The sequence below is a fragment of the Ictalurus punctatus genome, chromosome 10 (genome assembly GCF_001660625.3).
Source record: "Ictalurus punctatus breed USDA103 chromosome 10, Coco_2.0, whole genome shotgun sequence".
Classification (NCBI taxonomy): domain Eukaryota; kingdom Metazoa; phylum Chordata; class Actinopteri; order Siluriformes; family Ictaluridae; genus Ictalurus; species Ictalurus punctatus.
The window spans coordinates 11,949,385-11,970,272 of NC_030425.2; the positions used below are offsets into that span (position 1 = coordinate 11,949,385).

General features: G+C 41.8%; 1 protein-coding gene across 4 annotated transcripts in view; it reads right to left on the bottom strand.

Moving 5' to 3' along the window:
- Positions 1-20,888, bottom strand: part of tle2b (TLE family member 2, transcriptional corepressor b) — an 81,217-nt gene that overhangs the window by 25,415 nt on the left and 34,914 nt on the right. For all 4 annotated transcript variants that reach the window (XM_053683163.1, XM_017478515.3, XM_017478516.3 and 1 more), the window contains exons 4-6: positions 16,592-16,636; positions 2,140-2,202; positions 234-308 (exon numbers count right to left, since the gene is read on the bottom strand). In XM_053683163.1, the coding sequence (XP_053539138.1) occupies positions 234-308; positions 2,140-2,202; positions 16,592-16,636 (183 nt within the window). The remainder of the gene's footprint in view (positions 1-233; positions 309-2,139; positions 2,203-16,591; positions 16,637-20,888) is intronic.

Sequence of the window (20,888 nt, forward strand, 5' to 3'; positions counted from 1 at the left end):
TAGCAAAATGCTTTCATTTACATCATTAGGTCGTTTTAAAATTTTAAGTAAAACAAACAAAAAAAAGTGTTAAATAAAATATTGCAGTTGATTCCGATAGTAGTGTAATTACATCCACATAATTATATAGCAATAAGACGACATATCAGTCCTGCATTTCTGTCAGTGTTTGTTTATGTGTTTGTATTCAGTAAAGAAAACACAGTCAACGTGGGAGGTCAGAGGTCACTAACCCCAATGATGGCGTTGAGTTCTGCCATGGTCACCTGCTTAGCCCGCTCCACAGCCTGCACCACCTGCTGCTGGTGCTACAAAACAACCAGCACACACACACACACACACACACACAGAGGCTCAGAGACTGTAAACACTGAATCAAGATCCAAACATACACAAGATGATGAGGAAACAACAACAAAGAGGAAACAAAAGAGGAAATACAGACACCACAAACAATCCCAAATGATCACATATACAACAAACATAGGCATGTAAACTACAAAATGGCAAACACATTAAATAAGGGTGGAGAGATGAGCATATTGATACGCCCTGTCGCTACACACACTCACACACCTATTTACACACTCACACACCTATTAACACACTCATACACCTATTAACACACTCATATACACCTATTTAAAAAAAAAACAACACGCCACGTCATGCTGGCCTTTCCTGTCTTTGGATCCAAAACAGGCACAGTTTTTGTCACACTGCTTTAAATGGTCTCGTGTTTCGACCTACAGCGTCATTTGTGTTCACGTCGTTCCTGATCCAGCTCCAGCTGTGCTAATGTTAAAGCGGGTTCACTTTTTGCCTCGTGCAGCTATATTTGGGCTCATAGTATATTGTGTCATAGCTTGAGTTTTTCATGAAATTGCACAAGGCTTTGTCGTGAACTGTACGACTCCTTACAGCCGCACTGGGTCAAACGGCTTCGAAAGACTTCTCGGATCACTTGGCAAAAAATCCGGCCTGTGTGAAATGATACGATCGCAATCCAACGGGTTTCCGTTGCCGTTTTTGTTCTGAACCACACAAAAGACAAGCGATTAAATATACCTTGAGAAGTGGAGAAGCTAAATGACGACCTGTTTTGACAGAACAGAAAGACAGAACAACAACAACAACAACAAAAACAAGACAATTTGGCAACTTCCAATTTCCAGTGTTTTTTTTTTTTTTTTTTTTTTTTTTTAGCCTTTCCCACAGGACTGTGATGTTAATAGATTTCCAAGCAACTCTTAATGAAAGAAATATTACATTAACAGATTCATAATCCTAATATTCTTAAATCGCTGTGGAATCTCAATAAATAAAACAAGACCGACATCAAAACAAATCCAACCTTTAAAGAAGGAAAAGAGGAAGCAAGAGGAAAAATGTTCCTGCCAGAAGCTGGTAACTAATTAATAAGCAGTTATATAAATCACTCTTTTTGAGTTCCTGTAAAGCAGTTTGGTTACTAGGACTGTACAATTATCACCGAACTATCAGTTCGCATCGGTCGTGTATGCGCCCAGAGTTCATCACCGCTGTTTAAGTGGACAGAGGAAAAACTTCCCTTATGCAGATGACGCTGAACGAAAAGCAACCAGAAATAATTCAAAAAGAACAAAAACGCAGTATATCTAAATAAAGAAATAAAGAAATAACAAAAGACAGCAAGTGTGTGAATTATTGGAAGAATCGCATACGTCAGATCTTTTCTAGCGCGAGTCAAAAGAAAAGCACAGTTTCAAACAACTATGCATAATGAGACCATTTTCAACACTGTGAGTTACTGAGGGCTGCTGGGACACAGCTCCTCTAGCCAAGCAGTGCTCGGTTTAATGACCTGACTTCTCTCTGGAATAAAAAATAATAGCTGCTTTTACGGTGCTGTGATGACAAACAAATGTCTGCTATTTAGACGAAACTCATCAGAAAAACACGCTGATACAGCTGGAAATAGGTGTAATTGAGAGGAAATTTGAGCGCTGTCTTCAATACGGATGATGAAACAGTCTGCCTGTATGTATGTGTATGTGTGTATGTATTGGAGTGTGCGAGAGCGAGAGAGAGAGAGAGAGAGAGAGAGAGAGAGAGAGAGACAGAGAGAGAGAGATGAGTCGTCAATCATTGTCAGCATACCTCCTGAGAGAGGAAAGGGATGATCTGAGCACAGATAGCGCTGAGCCGCTTTACAATCTCTGCCTGTGAGAAAAACACACACACACACACACACACACACACACACACACAACGGTTAGATTGGAAACGTGTATAAATATATGAAAATATGGGATATTTTTTTAACCACTGAATGAACTGATGCATTCGTTAGCATGCTGAATAGTTATATAGCTACAAAAAGATATACAGTGCTGTGCATAAGTATTCGCCCCCACATTTCCACATGGTTTTCAGGATGCTGTTTGTTTTGGTACAGTATGTTCACTATCAAATTCTGGAACATTCTAGGAACAACTCCATTCAAGGATGTGTGTGTGTGTGTGTGTGTGGGGGGGGGGGGGGGGGTGTTGGGGTTTCAGAGAAATGGGGGTGAATACTTATGTAAACACAACTTTTACATATTTTATTTGTAAATAATAATAATAATAATTGCAATGTGTCTATGTTTTGTGTGGATTCACTGTGAAGATTCATGACATATACTCTCAGTTAAATCTACTTCAGTTCCAGACTGTAACACTACACAATGTGGAAAAGTGCAAGGGGGCAAATACTTATGCAAAGCACTGTGTAAGCAGTGATTCATACAGCTTTCTGAATTATTCTCGTGCAAATATTCGAGACAAATATGATAAGATATTTTTAGAAGTGGAACAATAGGATATGTCACGCCCTGCGTCTAAAACAGGGCCACGGCATGAGGGAAAAGAAGGAGGAGGGAGGAGGGAGGAGGGAGGAGGAAAAGACTCTGGTCTAGTCACCAGACCTCAAGTTAACATCATGTCCTGTCAGAAATATTGGAATTATGAAATGAGCACACTCGCATGTCACCACAATGTCGTAATTACAAATCGGGCGTGTCGATAACACAATGGACGCCCTCAATAGTGAGCTGCAAAAATGAGTCCTAACACCCGGAAATGAAACCGTTAGCATTTTTGCACTTCCGGCTCCATCCACCTGAAGTCAGTGAGTTTTGGTTAAATGCCTGCAATACGGTCTGTGCTTAACACAAGCTCAAGATATTTTCACGTTTTATTTTACGACATAAAATACACTAGTAATACCCGGCTCGTGATTTTGCCTTGAAAAAGTCGGTTGCTAACAAGTAGATAAATGGGACTATGGAGGCTGTCGGGGACATTAAACGTCATCACGCCGAGCAGGAAAACTCATCTACTACAGCCTCATCGTGTTTATACTAGCACTCTTACAAACTAATCCAATTCAAACTTTCCAACTTGTAGTTTTCACCAATTGCAGTCTTTTTTTTTCCACATTGTAGTGCTATAAAGCTTTGTGTTGGTGACGCTGAACTTTTATTTCTGATGACTGTATTTATGTGTCAAAATTCATAAAAGTTGTGTTCACTTGTGAAGATTCTCTAACAAAAACGTGTAAGAATCATGAATTTGTGCTGGTCACAGAGCTTCTTTTCTTCAGTGATCTAAAAAAAAAAAAAAAAAAAAAAAAAAAAAAAAAAAAAAAGGAAAAATCCTATTGGCTTTTTCTCTCTTGGGGGAACCAGGGTGATGCTAACTTCAGGGTTGGCCTACAAAAACACCTCATCCCTGCAGAACTCTATACGGGCGTGATGTCCACAGCCGACAGTAAGATTGTGGTGTAACTGTTTAGTGCAGTACAGTTTTATTTTGTGCACGACTGATATCGATGAGGAACAGCCATCTACAAGTGCCATCCCTTCTTTTCTTTAATTTTTTTAACCAAAACGACTTGAGCACACACCACACCGTAATCATGACCTCTGAACTCAAACTTCCCAGAAGGACAGTGAGCATGAAGCCTGTTACAGAACACTGCACTTTATATAATAAATATTAAGCAGATCTCTAAATAGATTTATCTACTGAGTGCCCAAGTATTAAAATATACAAAGAGAGTATTGCTGTAAAAGTGTCTTAAATCAGTGAATATTCAAACAATACCAGAAAATATGAAAAGAATGTAAGAAAGAGAGAGAGAGGGAGAGAGAGAGAGAGAGAGAGAGAGAGAGAGAGAGAGAGAGAGAGAGAGAGAGACAGAGAGACAGAGAGACAGAGAGAGAGAGAGAGACAGAGAGAGAGACAGAGAGAGAGAGAGAGAGAGAGAGAGAGAGGGAGAGAGAGACAGAGAGAGAGAGAGAGAGACAGAGAGAGAGAGAGAGAGAGAGAGAGAGAGAGAGAGAGAGAGAGAGAGAGAGAGAGAAATGAAGCCACTGAGCATATCTGTGTTGTTGAATGATCTGAAACGCTATTCATTCATACGTGTTGATGTGAAGTATACGCGTACAGAGTGCATTCTCAGTGTAAAGGGACTGAATAGATTCAATCTCCTGGAAGAGGAACACGTGAACACACACACACACACACACACACACACACACACACACACACACACACACACACACACACACACACACAGCAACATTTGCTAATTATGCATTCACCCGGGGAAAGAGAGCTAACCGAAAACACACACACACACACACACACACACACACACACACACCCACGCACACAATCCTTCTGCAGCTCTGCACATCTCTCCTCTTTCACTTCTCCTCTTAGGGGCTCTCTTGCTCTAACCATCTTCCCACACAGCTATTATTTTCCTTTCATCCGTTTTTTTCTCCCTCCACCTCTTCTCTCTCGTTCCTCACAGGCCCTGCAACATGGAGCTCTGACAGACATGTCACACACACACACACACACACACACACACACACACACACACACACACACACACACACACACACACTCTTCCTCTCTAGCCATTCCTGTCTCTCTTTCTCACACAAATCCAGAATATTTCATGGTGGTAGAAGAGGCATGTCTGGACATGCGAGTCATGTTCCATATTCTGTCTCAAGCAGGTGCGAATGTGAACGCGTGCGTGTGCGCACAAAACGTTTTCACAACCTGATACTACCACCATCGGCGCTCGACCTGACCAAGTATGCACATCAGTACAAACACATCCGTCAAGCGTGGTGTTCTGGTATGCAAACATCCCCCTCGTTCGGCCTGCTCTCGGCGCCGTGCCAGCATGTAACTGAGCGGGAGACACCGGGGCAGCAACCAAGAGATTAGGCCGTATCGTACCTTCAGATCTGCACTGCGTTCGAAGCAAAATAAAGAGACAAGGACTATCACGGAACGACAGAGAGGAGAGAGGTGACAGAGAGGAGAAGTAAAAGAATTCATGATTTGAAAAGAATTCCTGACGGCTAAAGTGAACACGGAACGGATGATTACTCCACTTCATATTCGTGCTTCTAGAAAACAGCATGCAAAGATATAGGAGGCGTAATTAAACCAAATGCCGAAATCAGTCCTTTCACTAAATTAGGTATTTTAGTATTAAAGTATTATTTGATTAAATCAGGGGTGTCCAATCTTATCCGGAAAGGGCCGGTGTGTGTGCAGGTTTTCATTCCCACCAAGCAGAAGCCACACCCGAGTCTATTGAAAGCCAAGATCAACTGATTAAACAGGTGGAATCGGGTGTGCCTCCTGCTTGGTGGGAATGAAAACCTGCAACCACACCAGCCCTTTCCGGATAAGACTGGACACCCCTGGATTAAATCAATCGTATCAAGACCCTTTCACCTGCATCAAGCCCATCTTTCTAGAGAACATGATACAGAAATTTAGGAGTAAACCTGGCAACCTGGTGCACGTGGGTAAGTTCAAACTGGTTTAGTGGTTAGCACGTTTGCCTCGCACCTCCAGAATTGTGGGTTTGATTCCTGCCACTCTGTGTGTACAGAGCTTGCATGTTCTCCCGGTGCTTCGGGGGTTTCTTCCCCCAGTCCACAGACATGCTGATTGGCATCTCTAAATTGTCCGGAGTGTGTGATTGTGCCCTGTGTGTGTGATTGTGCCCTCCAGGGCGTCCCCCCGCCTGCGCCCCGAGTCCTCTCTGATAGGCTCCGGGCTCTCTGCGACTCTGTGTAGGACAAGTGGTATTGAAGATGGATGGATAGATTTTACTGCTGTTTTACTGTACTATTCATGGTATTATTAAGTACTAGAATTTGGCTTTGGACGTCTCTTTTCCCCGCCATGTGACGTAGCAGGTCGTGCTGATCAGAGCGCTCTCGCCTTCCTTAGAAATTCTGTAAACATTTCGAATGGGTAGTGCAATGGAAAAGCGTTCGCCGTGTCGTCTGGAGATCAGGAGTTCAGATCCCGAAGATGCCACAGCCATCCATGGATGCAAAACTGGCTGTGCTCTCTGGGTATGAGGGATGGCATACGCTCTCTCTCTCTCTCTCTCTCTCTCTCTCTCTCCCCTGTTAATCGCAATCGCGAGTGTCTGTGGGTTCATGTGTGTGGAAGAGGGCAGATAACGCTTTCCTCTGAGCGTGTTACGCTGCCCTGTGACACAGCATGAGCAGCAGTTTGACAAGATGTAGTTGGTGGCTTCATGTCTCAGAGGAAGCACATGTTAGGATTCACCCACCCTGGTTGGTAGCTGTGGTATGACAGCGGAGAGCTGACTGGTGAAGTCCACAACTAAATTAAGGAGAAAATTGGGGGGGGGGATTCCTTAAATGGTAAGCATTTCTCTTCATGTCTCAGGAATCCTGTCTATCTCTCTTTTTTCCCTTCCTGCCCTGCTGTTTTACGGCTGTTTCTTTAGTTAAGAAGAGTATTTTCTCTCTCTCTCTCTCTCTCTCTCTCTTTTTATGCCACGTTTCATTCCTTCATGATAAACTAGATAAAAATCACGTCTCGAGTTTTAACCAGTGCAGGAAATCCCCTTCTTCAAATCAGGAATTCCGTTCAAATGCAGCAATGAACGCATCAAAACCAGACCGTGAACCGATAAAAAACCTTCTGAAAATGGATAAGGCAAACAAATCGTGACGGTAGAGAGCTTAAACCTCTAAACTAGCTAAAGAACCGAGAAACATGGGTGATCACGTCCATCGACACCAACCAGTAAACACGTTCAATCCAGACGGTAAGTGTATTAAAAACCAGTCAGATTCACCCATCCAAACCAGTCAGAAATCCCATCCAAATGACTCAGTAAATCCATTCTAAAAGTCATTAATCAATCCATAAACCAATCAAAACCAGTCCGTAATCCCATCAAAACCAGTCCGTAATCCCATCAAAACCAGTCCGTAATCCCATCAAAACCAGTCCATAATCCCATCCAAACCAGTCCGTAATCCCATCCTAACCAGTCCGTAGTTCCATCCAAACCAGTCCGTAATCCCATCCAAACCAGTCCGTCATTCCATCCAAACCAGCCCATAATCCCATCCAAACCAATCCGTAATCCCATCCATACCAGTCCGTAATCCCATACAATGCGTTGGTAAAGAGTGACCTGCTTATCACCTGCTTTTCACTAGTGAGTGCCACAAATATTCAAATATATATATATATATATATATATATATATATATATATATATATATATATATATATATATATATGTGTGTGTGTGTGTGTGTGTGTGTGTGTGTGTGTGTTAAATGAATATGTATGGATGTTCTTTCTGTGCTGAGAAAGTGTTCCCCTAATGGCCCTTGCATTATAGTCCCAGCCAACCCTTCACGGTATGCTTCAAAACTGCCATCTGTGTGTGTGTGTGTGTGTGTGTGTGTGTGTGTGTGTGTGTGTGTGTGTGAGAGAGAGAGAGAGAGAGAGAGAGAGAGATCTGGAGGAAGAGAGAGATGGAGAACAGGGGAAAAAAGCAAAGAGAGATTAAAATGGAGACGGGAAGATGGTGAAATATAAAGACATGCAGGGAAATAGGAGTGAGCCATGGACAACGATCAGACAGAAAACAGAACACACACACACACACACACACACACACACGCCTGTAGTTGTCCCCCCCTCCCACCACTTTAATGGAGCAGCTCCTTTCACTCTCCAAACACTGAAAGGCAAATATTTGTTACCGATGGAGCACTAATCACTGATTGTGGTCACAGGCACAGAGGTATTCAATAAAGGCCTCATTTTCTCTTTTCCCTCAGTTCTGCTTTCCCTCGTCCATCACGCTCTTCTCTCTCTCTCTTTTCATTCTGACTCACTCGCTCAATCATTCAGCACTCTCCCTCATTCTCTCTCTCTCTCCCTCATGGTGTTGGCTCGGTCTAGCGCGCTTTCTCTTTTTTTCACTCTCTCTCTTTTCCTCCGGGCAGAAAGCCAGCATCTCTTTCCTGGCGAGAAGCCAACATCCTCCTGCCTCTCTTCCCCCCTCTCTCCCTCCCCATCCTTCTTTCTCTGATTGATGGCCCCTCCATTTGGGAAAAGGAGGAAACAAAACAGAGAGAGAGAGAGAGGAAAAGAGAGCAGTAAAGCGCAGACACACGCGCGCACGCACACACACACACACGTGTGAAGAAGGTCTTCAGGGTGAAACACAAACAGAGTCATAAAAGACACATGTGCACACACACTCATAATTAAACCAGGATGGAAAACATTACACTGTTCTCCGAGACAAAGATGCGTACACATATACACACAAACACACAGAATCACACCCACACACACACACTCCTTCTGAAGGCAAGGAAAGTCCCAAGGCCAAGCTAAACAGTGAGTGTTTGTTTTTAAGCATATAACTAACATTAGTATTAGTATTACAACTTTTATACCTTCTCTCTCTCTCCCTCTCTCACTCACTCACACACACACACTGCGGCTCCTCGTAAGGATTCTTCCTCATGTCGTCTCAGGATGTTTTCAGTGTCGCTGGTTTACTCATTAGAGATTTTAATCGACAGCTGGATTTCTGTGATGTTCAGTCGTTCTGTACACACCCATAGACACAGCTCCTTAATATAATATTCCTATCATTATACACTATGTTAATCAATATCCACGCAATTTAGTAGTATAGTCCACTCTAGAATGATCAGCACCCTTGGCAAAGACAGGTAAGAAAAATATTGAAACTTTCCTTACTGGTTAATTAGCTTACTCACACATTGAGTGATACAGTTGCAGTCAAAATGATTCGACCCCCCTTGAAAATCAATCAGGTTTATTGTCAAAATGTACAGACTTTCAGCTGCTCGCGATGAACAAATCAAACAAAAGCAGTTGAAATAGTTCAACACAACGAATGCTTCAAGTGGTTTCCCCAAATTCAACTGAAAATACAACTTATAAGGACTTCTCCAGTTTCAAAATGATTCAGCCCCCGAATAGAATCCCTCACAACAGCACAAATATGAAAAACAGGTGTTGTCTCAAGCACACCTGATGCAACTAAGCGAGGGCTTCATTAGTTGCACCAGGTGTACTTGAGCTGGAACACATGAAATACCGGGACTGGCTGGGGGACAGAAAAAATATGAAATACCTGGATGGGGCAGAAAAAGGATGCTATCGACAGCTGCAAGCAGATTTCTGAGAAGGCAGGTTATAAAAAACCTTCAAGTAACTGCTAAAGACCTGCAGCAAGACTTGGTGGCAACAGACACTGAGGTTTAAGTGAGCACAGTAAGACACGTAAACACAGAAGGTTTCCATGCCAGAACTCCAAGACGTACACCACTACTGACCCAAAAGCACAAGAAAAATTAGCTCAAAATCATATAAATAAGCCACAGAAGTTTTGGGATTCTGGAACGTTTTGGCATGATGGATCAGCGGTATGTCTGGAGGAACAAGAACGAAGAAAGAACTCTATCCACAGTCAAGCATGGTGGGGGCTCGGTGATGCTCTGGGGCTGCTTTGCATCCTCTGGCACTGGAATCCCGCAGCGTGTGGAAGGCGAGATGGATTCACTGAAGTATCAGGAAATCCTATGAGAAAACATCATGCCGTCTGTGAGGAAGCAGAAGCTCGGGCGTCATTGGACCTTCCAACAGGACAATGATCCCAAGCCCACCACAAATTCCACCAAGGCTTGTTCACAGAAGAAGTCCTGGAAGATTCTACAGGGCCTTCACAGTCACGTGACTTGAACCCCATAGAAAATCTCTGGTGGGATTTGAAGAAGACGGTTGCAGCACACAAACCTAAGAATATTACTGAACTGGAGGCCATTGCTCATGAGGAATAGGCTACGATTACTCAGGAACGCTGCCAGAATCTGGTGTCTGGCTATGCATCTCATTTACAGCAGGTCATAACAGTGAAAGTGTGCTCTACTAAGTACTAAAGATGCTTGCCATGAGAGGGTTGAATAATTATGAAAGTGGAGAAATCATTATAAGTTGCATTTTCAGTTGAATTTGGGGAAACCACTTGAAGCATTCATTGTGTTGAACTCTTTCAACTGCCTTTGTTTGATTTGTTCATCGCGAACAGCTGAAAGCCTGTAAATTTGGACAATAAACCTGATTTGCCACGGGGGTTGAATCATCTTGATTGCAACTGTATATGACAGAAATCTAACCTTTAACTGAAGTCAACTTACTGTTAGAAAAGTGAATATTAAGGCCTGTATGTGTGTGCGTGTGTGTGTATTTCCTTTCTGTTAGTAATACCTGAATAATATGAACCATAAACGCAGCTGCCCAGGTGGCACATAGTAGCCTAAAGGATTTTTTTTTTTGAATCAATCAAATTCAAGTTAAAACGGGCTTTTGTAATTATACGGCAGTGCAGTAAAATTCTTCCGTTTAATTTTAATTTAATTTAAATAAAATGAAATTTTATATAACAGCACAGCTCAGACAGTAGCTCCGGCTACACACTAGACTTTCAGCATGCAAAATCTCTTCAGAGACCGCTGCGAATACAGGCGGCAACCAGATATGATGTCACACACCAATGTTAAAGTATACCATCTGTTCCTGTATGCAGCGACACCGCAATCCAGGCAACTTCTCTCTTGATGTTCATTTTGTATTCTTTTAAAGTTGTGTTGTATAAAACGGCATAAAACGGGATGGTGCGACACCGCTATAATAGGGACACCTAAATATATTTTCTGAAGAGGTCACACCGTGACGTGTCGATCTTCTATTGGTCACGTCTTCACGTGATGCGAATACGCATGAACTTTGGAATTTTTTTGAACGCAGCAAAATGCGAACGTTCGTTGCATGAAGCTTGTGTTCCCTTCGTCCAGCATTCGCATGTGTATGAATGGAAGTCGGTGGAAATTCCGCATGCTGAAACTCTAATCTGACCGCCCCTTAATAGTTATTGTTTCTATAGTAACAGCTCGTATACTAGGGACTTGTATGGCCGACGCTCCACACAATCTAAGCCTAATGATAACGCATTTTTAAAAAGTGTTGTTGTTTAACAAAGAAAACGCTATAAAGTGTAAACGTATGACGTTTAGTTCACATTTATGGAAGGAGTCTCAAGTGTCAGCTCTTTGTAAGTCAGTAAGTACACATGTGCACACACACTGCAGGGAACGTGCAGTTACTCAATTCCTTGTGATCAAACAAACACCCGATTCTGCTAACTGCTGCCTCACACACACACACACACAGATACACACACAGACACACATACGCACACACACATTATGTGCTCTAGCTTGTTCACGTAAAACATTTCCATCCCATTCCAGAATAGTGACATCACTTCTGCTCTTAGACTCATTATTCACGAATGAGTTCCATGTCTCATTCTCTCTCTCTCTCTCTCACACACACACACACACACACACACACACACACACACACAAATAAACACATTGCAAAGTGCCATTTTGACCTTTCCAGATGCCTCTTGAGTTGACCCATGTAAGAGTGAAAGAGAAAGAGAGACAGAAAGACAGGGCTAAGGATAGAAAAGAGGAGAGCAGAGAGGTAAAGAATGAACAGTAGGAGAAAATAAGAATAAAGGAGAGCAAGAATACCTGGAGGAAACCCCCGCAGCATGGGGAGAACATGCAAACTCCGCACACACAGGGCCACGGTGGGAATCAAACCCCCAACCCTGGAGGTGTACGTGCTAACCCCTAAACCACCGTGCGCCCTATATATATATATATATATATATATATATATATATATATATATATATATATATATATATATATATATATATATATATATATATATAATATACCAAAATATATTTATTAAAAAAATTCATTTTTTGCAGCATCAACTAACTCTACAACATTACTGATATTTAACAGGTAATCTGCCATAGCAAGCGAATAGTATAAAAACAAAATGAGTTACTACTCATTATACTGGTTCTTATGTAATGTCCAAAAGTATGTGGACACCTGACCATCACACCCATATTTGCTCGTTGAACATCCCTTTCCGAGAGAAAACCTGAGTCCGTGTGTGAACGTGCCAGTTCATCAGTTATCCATGCGAGCACACTCCTTCCCGTGTTCGCTTGCTTTTTTTTCCCCTTCTCTTTGCATTTGCAATAGAACAGAAAGAAAATCAAATGAGTCGAAGATAAGATGGAGAAAAGAAGATGATGGGAGAGAAAAAGGAAAAGAAGGGGAAGAATATTGACGAGCGGGGCAAAGGGAGAAAATGGAGACGATGTAGAGAAGCAAAAGAGGGGAAGAATGTGGAAAAGTGATCTGAAGGGAGTGAGTGAAGCAGAAATGCATGAGGGAAAAGGAGGGAAAGGAGAAATGAAAATGAAGGAGAGGGTGAGAAAGAGGACAAAAGAAGAGAGAACGATCGAAAGGAAAGAATAAAGAGAAAACCGCAGACATGGAGAAAATGGAAATAATAACAACAACGCAAAAGAGAAAGGGGGGGGGGTCCTGTTAGAAGGCGAATCAATTTGTTGTACCACACACACACACACACACCTGCATCTCTAATGAGAGCAGAGAGCAGTGAAAGGCATCCACATTACACACCTTCATAGTGGCTATACTCTAGACACACACACACACACCACACACACACACACCCACGCACACACCCACACACAGTGAGAGATAAGCACGTCTGAGCATGCTCACACACTGTGGTGGATGCCAGCACAGACAGACAAACTCACACACACAGACACACAAACACGAAAATAAATACCAACATGGGCTCAAACATGCACGCACACACACGCGCACACACACACACACACACACACACACACACAGTGTGCTCTGCGCCATGTGACACATAGTGGACTGATAGAACAGAGAGTAGAGGCAGCTGCTGGAAGACAGCAGAGAAATTCCCCCTCTTTCTCTCCGTCTGTCTCTCTCTCCATCACGTTTTATTCATCTCTCCTGACACACACACACACACACACACACACACACACGCTCGACATATACAGAGAGAGAGTGAGAACACGATCACAGTGTTGTGTGAGTGTGTGTTTGGGGTGGGTGGAATTTTGAGGTTGTCACAAGTGACCAGCTGATGTGGAGGAAGAGACATGTCGCTGTTAGAGCTGTAAAGTTTCATCGATTTGAATCCACTCGCTCGACTCAGTAGAGACTCGGTAAGCATTGACGGACACGAGGACGACTACAGTAAGTAGGGGAAACATGCTAGGCTGCTTCGTGCTGTTCTAGCGGGTCAGCGGTAGCGCAGAGGTTAAGGCATCGGACTACTAAACAGCGGGTCATGAGTTTACATCCCAGCACTACTAAACTGCTGGGCCCTTGAGCAAGGCCTTAACCCTCAACTGCTCAGCTATAGAAATGTAAATGTAAAGTCGCTCTGCCAAATGCCACAAATGTTAATAGACCATTAGCAGGTTTCTGTGTCGATGCAGGTTGCCATGACCGCCCCTTTATACAGGATGTGACATATAACAAATTCAACATACATTCAGGTCCATAAGTACTTGGACAGTGAAACAATTGCTGTATTTTTGCCTCTGTACACCACCGCAATGGATTTGATATGAAACAGTACGAAGAAGGAAAACTAGGACTCATGAACCAAAGCATACCACATCATCTATCAAACATGTTGGAGGAAGTGTTATGGCATGGGAACGTATGGCTGCCAGCGGAACTGGGTCACTGGAGTTTATTGATGATGTGACTGCTGAGAGAAGTAGCAGGATGAATTCTGAAGTACATAGAGCTGTACTTCCTGCTCAGATTCAGTCAAATGCGGAAAAACTGATAGGAAGCCATGTCACCGTACACATAGATAATGACCCAAAACTGTACAATGGATTTGGTGGAATTTATATTTGGAACATTTGTTTATCACCTGCGTCTTCTCTACTAACGCTGTGCTCTTTCAGCCTTGTGAGTGATTCGCTTCACAAACTGACTACGCAACTAAATAACTCAATTTTGCTGTCAGTCAACACACACACACACACACAGACAGTGTAAAAGAATTCTTTAATCTTGAGTAGAGATTGGCAGCCTTAGAACGCAGAATGTGGCATACTATTTTAAAGCCATGGTAACCAAAAGGTAACCAGAAACAAACTTCTGGTTAGTATCAAATGTTTGAGTAAAATGTCAGCGTGTATATTAAAATCCACCAATAGGAGGACAGCGCAGGATGACTCAAAACTCGCTGGGCAGCTACAACTACGGCAATAGGGGCAACGGCGAAAGGTGATCGGAACACTCTGATAGGCCGAAGAAATATACTTATTACCTCATCTCATCTCATCGTATAATCTGACACGGAGAACGTGTAATCGCACAGAACATAAAATTAGGCCATAATTTCATTGGGATCATTTTATACAATGTGACAAGTTATAATCTGCTGAAATTGCAAACTGCAAAACCGGCTTTCAATCCAACGTTTTCCTCACAGTTCAGCTGTTATCCATCTCACGTTTTTCCTCCTGTTGTTACTGTGCAAAAGTTCTCTCTCTCTCTCTCTCTCTATATATATATATATATATATATATATATATATATATATATATATATATATATATATATATATATATATATATATATATATGTATAAAATAGAGATGCACCGATGTATCGGTAGATAAAGGCTATTTTTCACGCCATCGGCTGATAGTTTAAAAACATCCGATGATCAGGGCTGATTATATCCTGTCAATCAAAAGGGGGCGGGAAAACACATGGATTTCGTGCTGTGTGTAAAGATGACGTCTCTTGTGTGGAATGATGATAAAACTGCAGTGTGTAATCTCTGTAATCTCTGCACTGATAAAATTTTACACCGGACGCTGCAGCAGTGAAGCGGGAGCTTCGGCGTCCAGTCTAAATTTTTTTTTTTTGCCGCACTGCTCGCGCTGAATTAAAGCGCCAGAACACCGCTGAAAGATTTAAATGAAGATGAGTTGACAAAAAAGTATATATTGCACAGAAAAATATATTTGTAGAGTAGTATATTTCATATCCAGTTAATGTTAATATATATAAAAGTTGATATTATATATTATCAGTGTGATGTTCAGTGATGAAGTAGAAATGCTTTCGTTTGTGGAGAGTGAATGTGACACTAACAGGAGGCTTTTTTTTTTAATTCAGTCAATTAATTCTGTTAATATGAATTAATAGCATTCAATAAGTTAAGAATACTTTATTATTATTTAGTATCATTGCATCTCTAATATATATATATATATATATATATATATATATATATATATATATATATATATGTTTCTCTGTGTCTTGCTGCTTTAAACATAATGATTATACAGTATATTCATATGTTCAAGGAATTGTGACTCTCTAAAAGAAAGATACGTACTCTACTCAAAAACTAGAAAAGTAGAAAAAAAGAAGACTAAAGTATTTTTTTTTTTATTATTTGTTATTCCCAGGCCCAGCTTACTCTCCAGGGTCTGTGTGTTACACGCTCCTGGGTCCACTGACACACATTTCTCATCTGTGTTTCTTATCGGTATTTAAAACTGCGTAATCTTGACCCACATTCAGCGTGAAGTGTTGCTCTGCGCTTGGATCCATCCTCACCACACTGAGCCATGCTAGCCCACACTGCCAAGCGGCTCCACTCCACCATCACTAAACACGCACGTCATTTCATCACAGACCTCAAGACTCCCGGAGAAAAGCATCAATCAGCTGAAGAATGCGATAGAGCCCAACATCCGGCACATCCGCCACTGTCAATGAGCTGGAAAGCAGGAGGAAATGAGGGAGAAGGGAACGCGTGCGCGCGTGCATGCGTGTGTGTGGGTGGGTGTGTGTGTGTGTGGTGCATGTGAAATGCTTGTATATGCATGTGTAAGAGAAAAACAATGTATATGTATGTATGTGTGTGTGTGTGTGTGTGTGTGTGTACAGAATCAGGAGTTGGGTCTGGAGGAACACACACGCTCACACACTATCCTCACTATCCTTGTGAGGACCATCCATTGACAAGATTGCAGCTAATCAACTCTAAGAAAACCTTTTAAATAAAAACTACTGTTTTCCTTGTGAGGACCAGAAGAATGTCTCCATAAGGTCAAAGCTGTCAGATAGTCCTATACTTGTGGGGACATTTGCTCCCCACCAAGACACACACACATACACACACACACAGACACACACACACACTCTTACCTGTTTGTGCATCTCTATGTTAAGTCCGTAGGACATCTCATAGTACTGCGAACACAGAGAAACACAGGGTCTTCAATCAACACTGCATCTACTAAACATGACGAATACATCATCAATCAAATTAAAGCTCCTCTAACTTGACAAGGACAAATGACAATCTATACATAGAGCTAGAGATAGAGACGGAGAGACAGGGAAAAAAGGGAGAGCGTGAAAGAGAAATGCTGAGACTTTAAAAGCCTGTTATTAGATCATTTATCTGTAATAAGGGCATTTTTAACCCCATCGCCCTGCCTTCCCAGTGGCAGGGTGAAATCTACACTGTCTTTAGAGCACTGCTGAATTTCAGCTCTCTGAACGAGGCAGACGTGCGTTGTTTCCGTGCTCCAGTGTGCCACTGTGGAGAGTTTCCTTCCGTCATCACGCTGCTGTTCCAATTAGTATAAATACACATCACGTGTTCTGCTGCGTGGTCACATGTTCACGCTGCCATTTTGAGGAGATCGATTTTCATCATGTGTAAAATGATGATTTCAAAGTGGCTTGAGACTTTTGGCTTTGGCAGGTCGCACCACAGCTAATCAGAGCATCTAAGTCAAAATGTGCAAAAACCATCCCGGCTGTTAAACCATTAAAATTACCAAATGGTTTCCATTACATTTGTAATTTGTCGTATAAAGGACGTAGGCCTTTTTGTGGTATCCACTAGACATAACATGCCACCAGAAGGCAACAAATTACCAGTAGAGGCCCACAGGGACCATTACAGTTTCCATTAAAACCTATACAATTCTCATTAATAACCATTACAAATTCTATGAGGGGTTCTATTGGGGGGTTTTCTTCAGCAGAGATAGCCGTGTTTTAGCAGCACAGTGTATCAAAGTGTCTTCTAACTTTGCGCAGTTACTCTGTGTTACTCTAGAGTAGTGGTTTGATTTTAGCAACCTAGCTACATACTAGCTACTTACACTCACCAATGGCAACAATCACTACGGCTTCCTTCTAAGCTCCATTTTTACTCATTTCTCTATACGCATTTAATGAGAGGCTGCATTTGACAGGATGAGATGGAACCCCAATTAAGATTTTCTTCCATTTTGGTGCGTGAGTTAGTAAATGGGAACTAACTGCAGATAGGTGCTAAAGGAACTGAAGATACGTTGGCCTACATGCGCCATGAGTTTGGTCCAAGGAATCGTTTGCGCCGACTGTTTGGATTTGTCACTTCATATATTTTACGTAACTAATTAGCACAGAACTGAAAAAATTTCAGGTCAAATGTCGCTTATCCTGCTGTCGCTTTGTTGCCTGTTTTTGTTTCTGAAGCTGCGGCTTTGTGTCGACTTGTACACAGGAAATAAATAGTGACCTATTGTTGCTTTGTCACTTGAATGCGAATGGATGGTTAAATGGATCTGAATTAATGCTTTTTAATTAGCTTGAAAATACAGAACTCATGACTGAAGCTAACAATTTCGTTAGCTAGCTAGCATGTATCTATTAAGTCTTCATAATGTTGGTGAATTACTATAAAAACAACAACAACAACAAAAAACGACTTTCACAAACCAATCCACAATATGGATTCTTCCACACTGGAAATGCCAACTTTGTGTTAAAAAACATTGCTACTGCAAGCTACTTTTAGAAGAATATCAGAACATGGGCTGTGCTGTGCTCTTTCATAACTAATACACATGAATACACATTCAGATTTCAAAGCTGCATCCTAAATCCCATAATGTGCCCTAATTCGTATGCGTACATAGTAACGACCCCGATGGGGAACTGACAAACTGACTATTAAGTGCAATACTTTGTCATTTGGGCTGCCATTCACAACTCTGAGCAAATAATTATCTGCATAGGTTTCCTCACTATTAGCGAAGCATTCTGAAAACGGAAAAAGTCAATGTGACTCCGCTCTAATCTAACAGCGTGCTCCTCTGTTAGTTCAAGTCTATCTGTATCAGTGATGTGCAGAACCACTGACGAGGTCACTAACTCGATCTCAAATACAGCACAGGGAACAAATCTATCACTTCTGGTCACTTCCAGTGTGTGTATTTTTATTCTGGGCTCTCGGTTGTATTTTATTATCTGATCTGTGTATTTTGTTCTCTGTCCTGTCTGATATTTTAGGCGTGAGCCACTAGCTAAAACACAAAGCAATAAATATACACACCAAGGCAAGCGGATGACATCACTGATATCACTTTATCTGAGATTAAAAGATGACGATACAGAGAGATACAAAAAGATCTCGTGTTAAGTCACTAGCCAGTGACTATAGTGTGCATATTTTACACATGCTTCATAGACATGCACAAAAGAGGGGCAAGCGAGAGAGCGAGAGAGAGAGAGAGAGAGAGAGAGAGAGAGAGAGAGGGGAAAGTAAAGAGAGTGTGAAAAGATGTGAGAGCAAGCCGAACAAGGAGTGAGATAGGAAGAGTGATAAAGAGAGATTAAGAGAGAGAGAGATAGTGAGTGTGTGTGTGTGTGTGTGTTTCTGCATTTGTGGTTGTGATGAATTGGTCTTGGTGACACACTCTGTCTCAGCAGGCAGACAAGCAGCACAGTGTGAGTGATGGAGATGAAATCTGACTCAACTGCTCTCTCTCTCTCTCTCTCTCTCTCTCTTTCTCTTTTCCTTTCTTCCTTACTGTCACACCCACACTCACTCGCTCCCTCACTCTCCCTCACACTCACTCCCTCGCTCGCCACACTCGCTCCCTCCCTTACCCCGTCTCTCCATGTGAGATTCAATTCAGCACTGCTCTTTTTCTTCCATTTCGCTCACTTGATCATTTCTCACTCTGTCTCCATATCTGTCTCTCCTGCACAGAGCTCCTCTGATCCCTCATCGCTTTTCTCTCCATCTCTCCGGCTCTATCATTATATAAACTCCATTTCTCTCACATCATCTCGAGCTTATACCCCTGCCGTCCTCTCTCACGCCCCTCTCTCTCTCTTTTTTTCTTCCCCTCCCTGGAAATTTCGCCCTTAGCGACCTGTCTTTGTCGTGAGAGGCATGCTGTACTCGCATCAGAAACCCAAACAAAGGAGTATAATTTAGATTTTAAAATAAATCGAAGCCACACAATGAATCCATTTGACATCCTAATGAGTGCGGATTGTGCTCAAAATCACTGAAATATAAACTCGTTTCAGGAATACTGACAAGACTGTATTTCAAATAACTCCCTCCTCTGGATTTAATTCAAAGTAGCTTTATTGGCGTGACCATAATTGGTCATAGTATTCCCAAAGCTAGTTCCGTTTTCCATTAACAGCATTCCCAAAAATAACAGGAACAATCTTTCCAAAAGTAGACATTTGGCAGACGTTAGCTGAAATTAACTGTTTTGAAACATAATATCTGTACAAATACAGTCCTTCTCTTCAAAGCCACCACCCCAATATGCACTCAGCTCTAGAAAACATGAATGCTTACTACAGATCACAAATTTGTTACTATATCTACTCTTTATCTTTATTATTTTGTATCAAATTTTTTCAGGATTGTTATGGCCAAAAATGCTTGACTTTGCTGTGGATTTTTTTTTTCAAAATTTGCTATGCAACTTCTGTAGTTTTTTGTGCTTTTTTGGGTAAACTACTTGAATTGGCAAAATCGCAAGTGCACAAAATAGTTTTGCACGGTCTTTCACAGTGATGTTTGTTGCTAAATGAGACCCTTTAACTGTACTCGTGTTCGACGAATGTGAATCGAAGTGGGCTTTGGCTGAATGTGTGTTGTGATGACATCACATCTGCAGAATCTTGCAAGCTCCTCTGAAAAGTTCCCGAGGGACTGATTAGGGCTGCAGGGTATACCGGTACGAGACTAAAGCATTAAAAAAAAAAAAACGCTGATGGCACTGTATTTCTTAAGTAGTATCGTCAATACGGTAGTACCGCAAGTAATGCTGTATGTGTGGCAGTTAATGCTGTGTGTAAATACTAAAATTAGCCAAAGCGAGCTAACATTCAGGTAACCGCTGTGTGTAAATACTAAAATTAGCCGAAGCGAGCTAAAGTTAAGCTAACCGCTGTGTGTAAATACTAACATTAGCCGAAGCGAGCTAACGTTAAGCTAACCGCTGTGTAAATACTAACATTAGCCAAATCGAGCTAAAGTTAGGCCAACCGCTGTGTGTAAATACTAACATTAGCCAAAGCGAGCTAACGTTCAGCTAACCGCCGTGTAAATACTAACATTAGCCAAATCGAGCTAAAGTTAAGCTAACCGCTGTGTGTAAATACTAACATTAGCCAAATCGAGCTAAAGTTA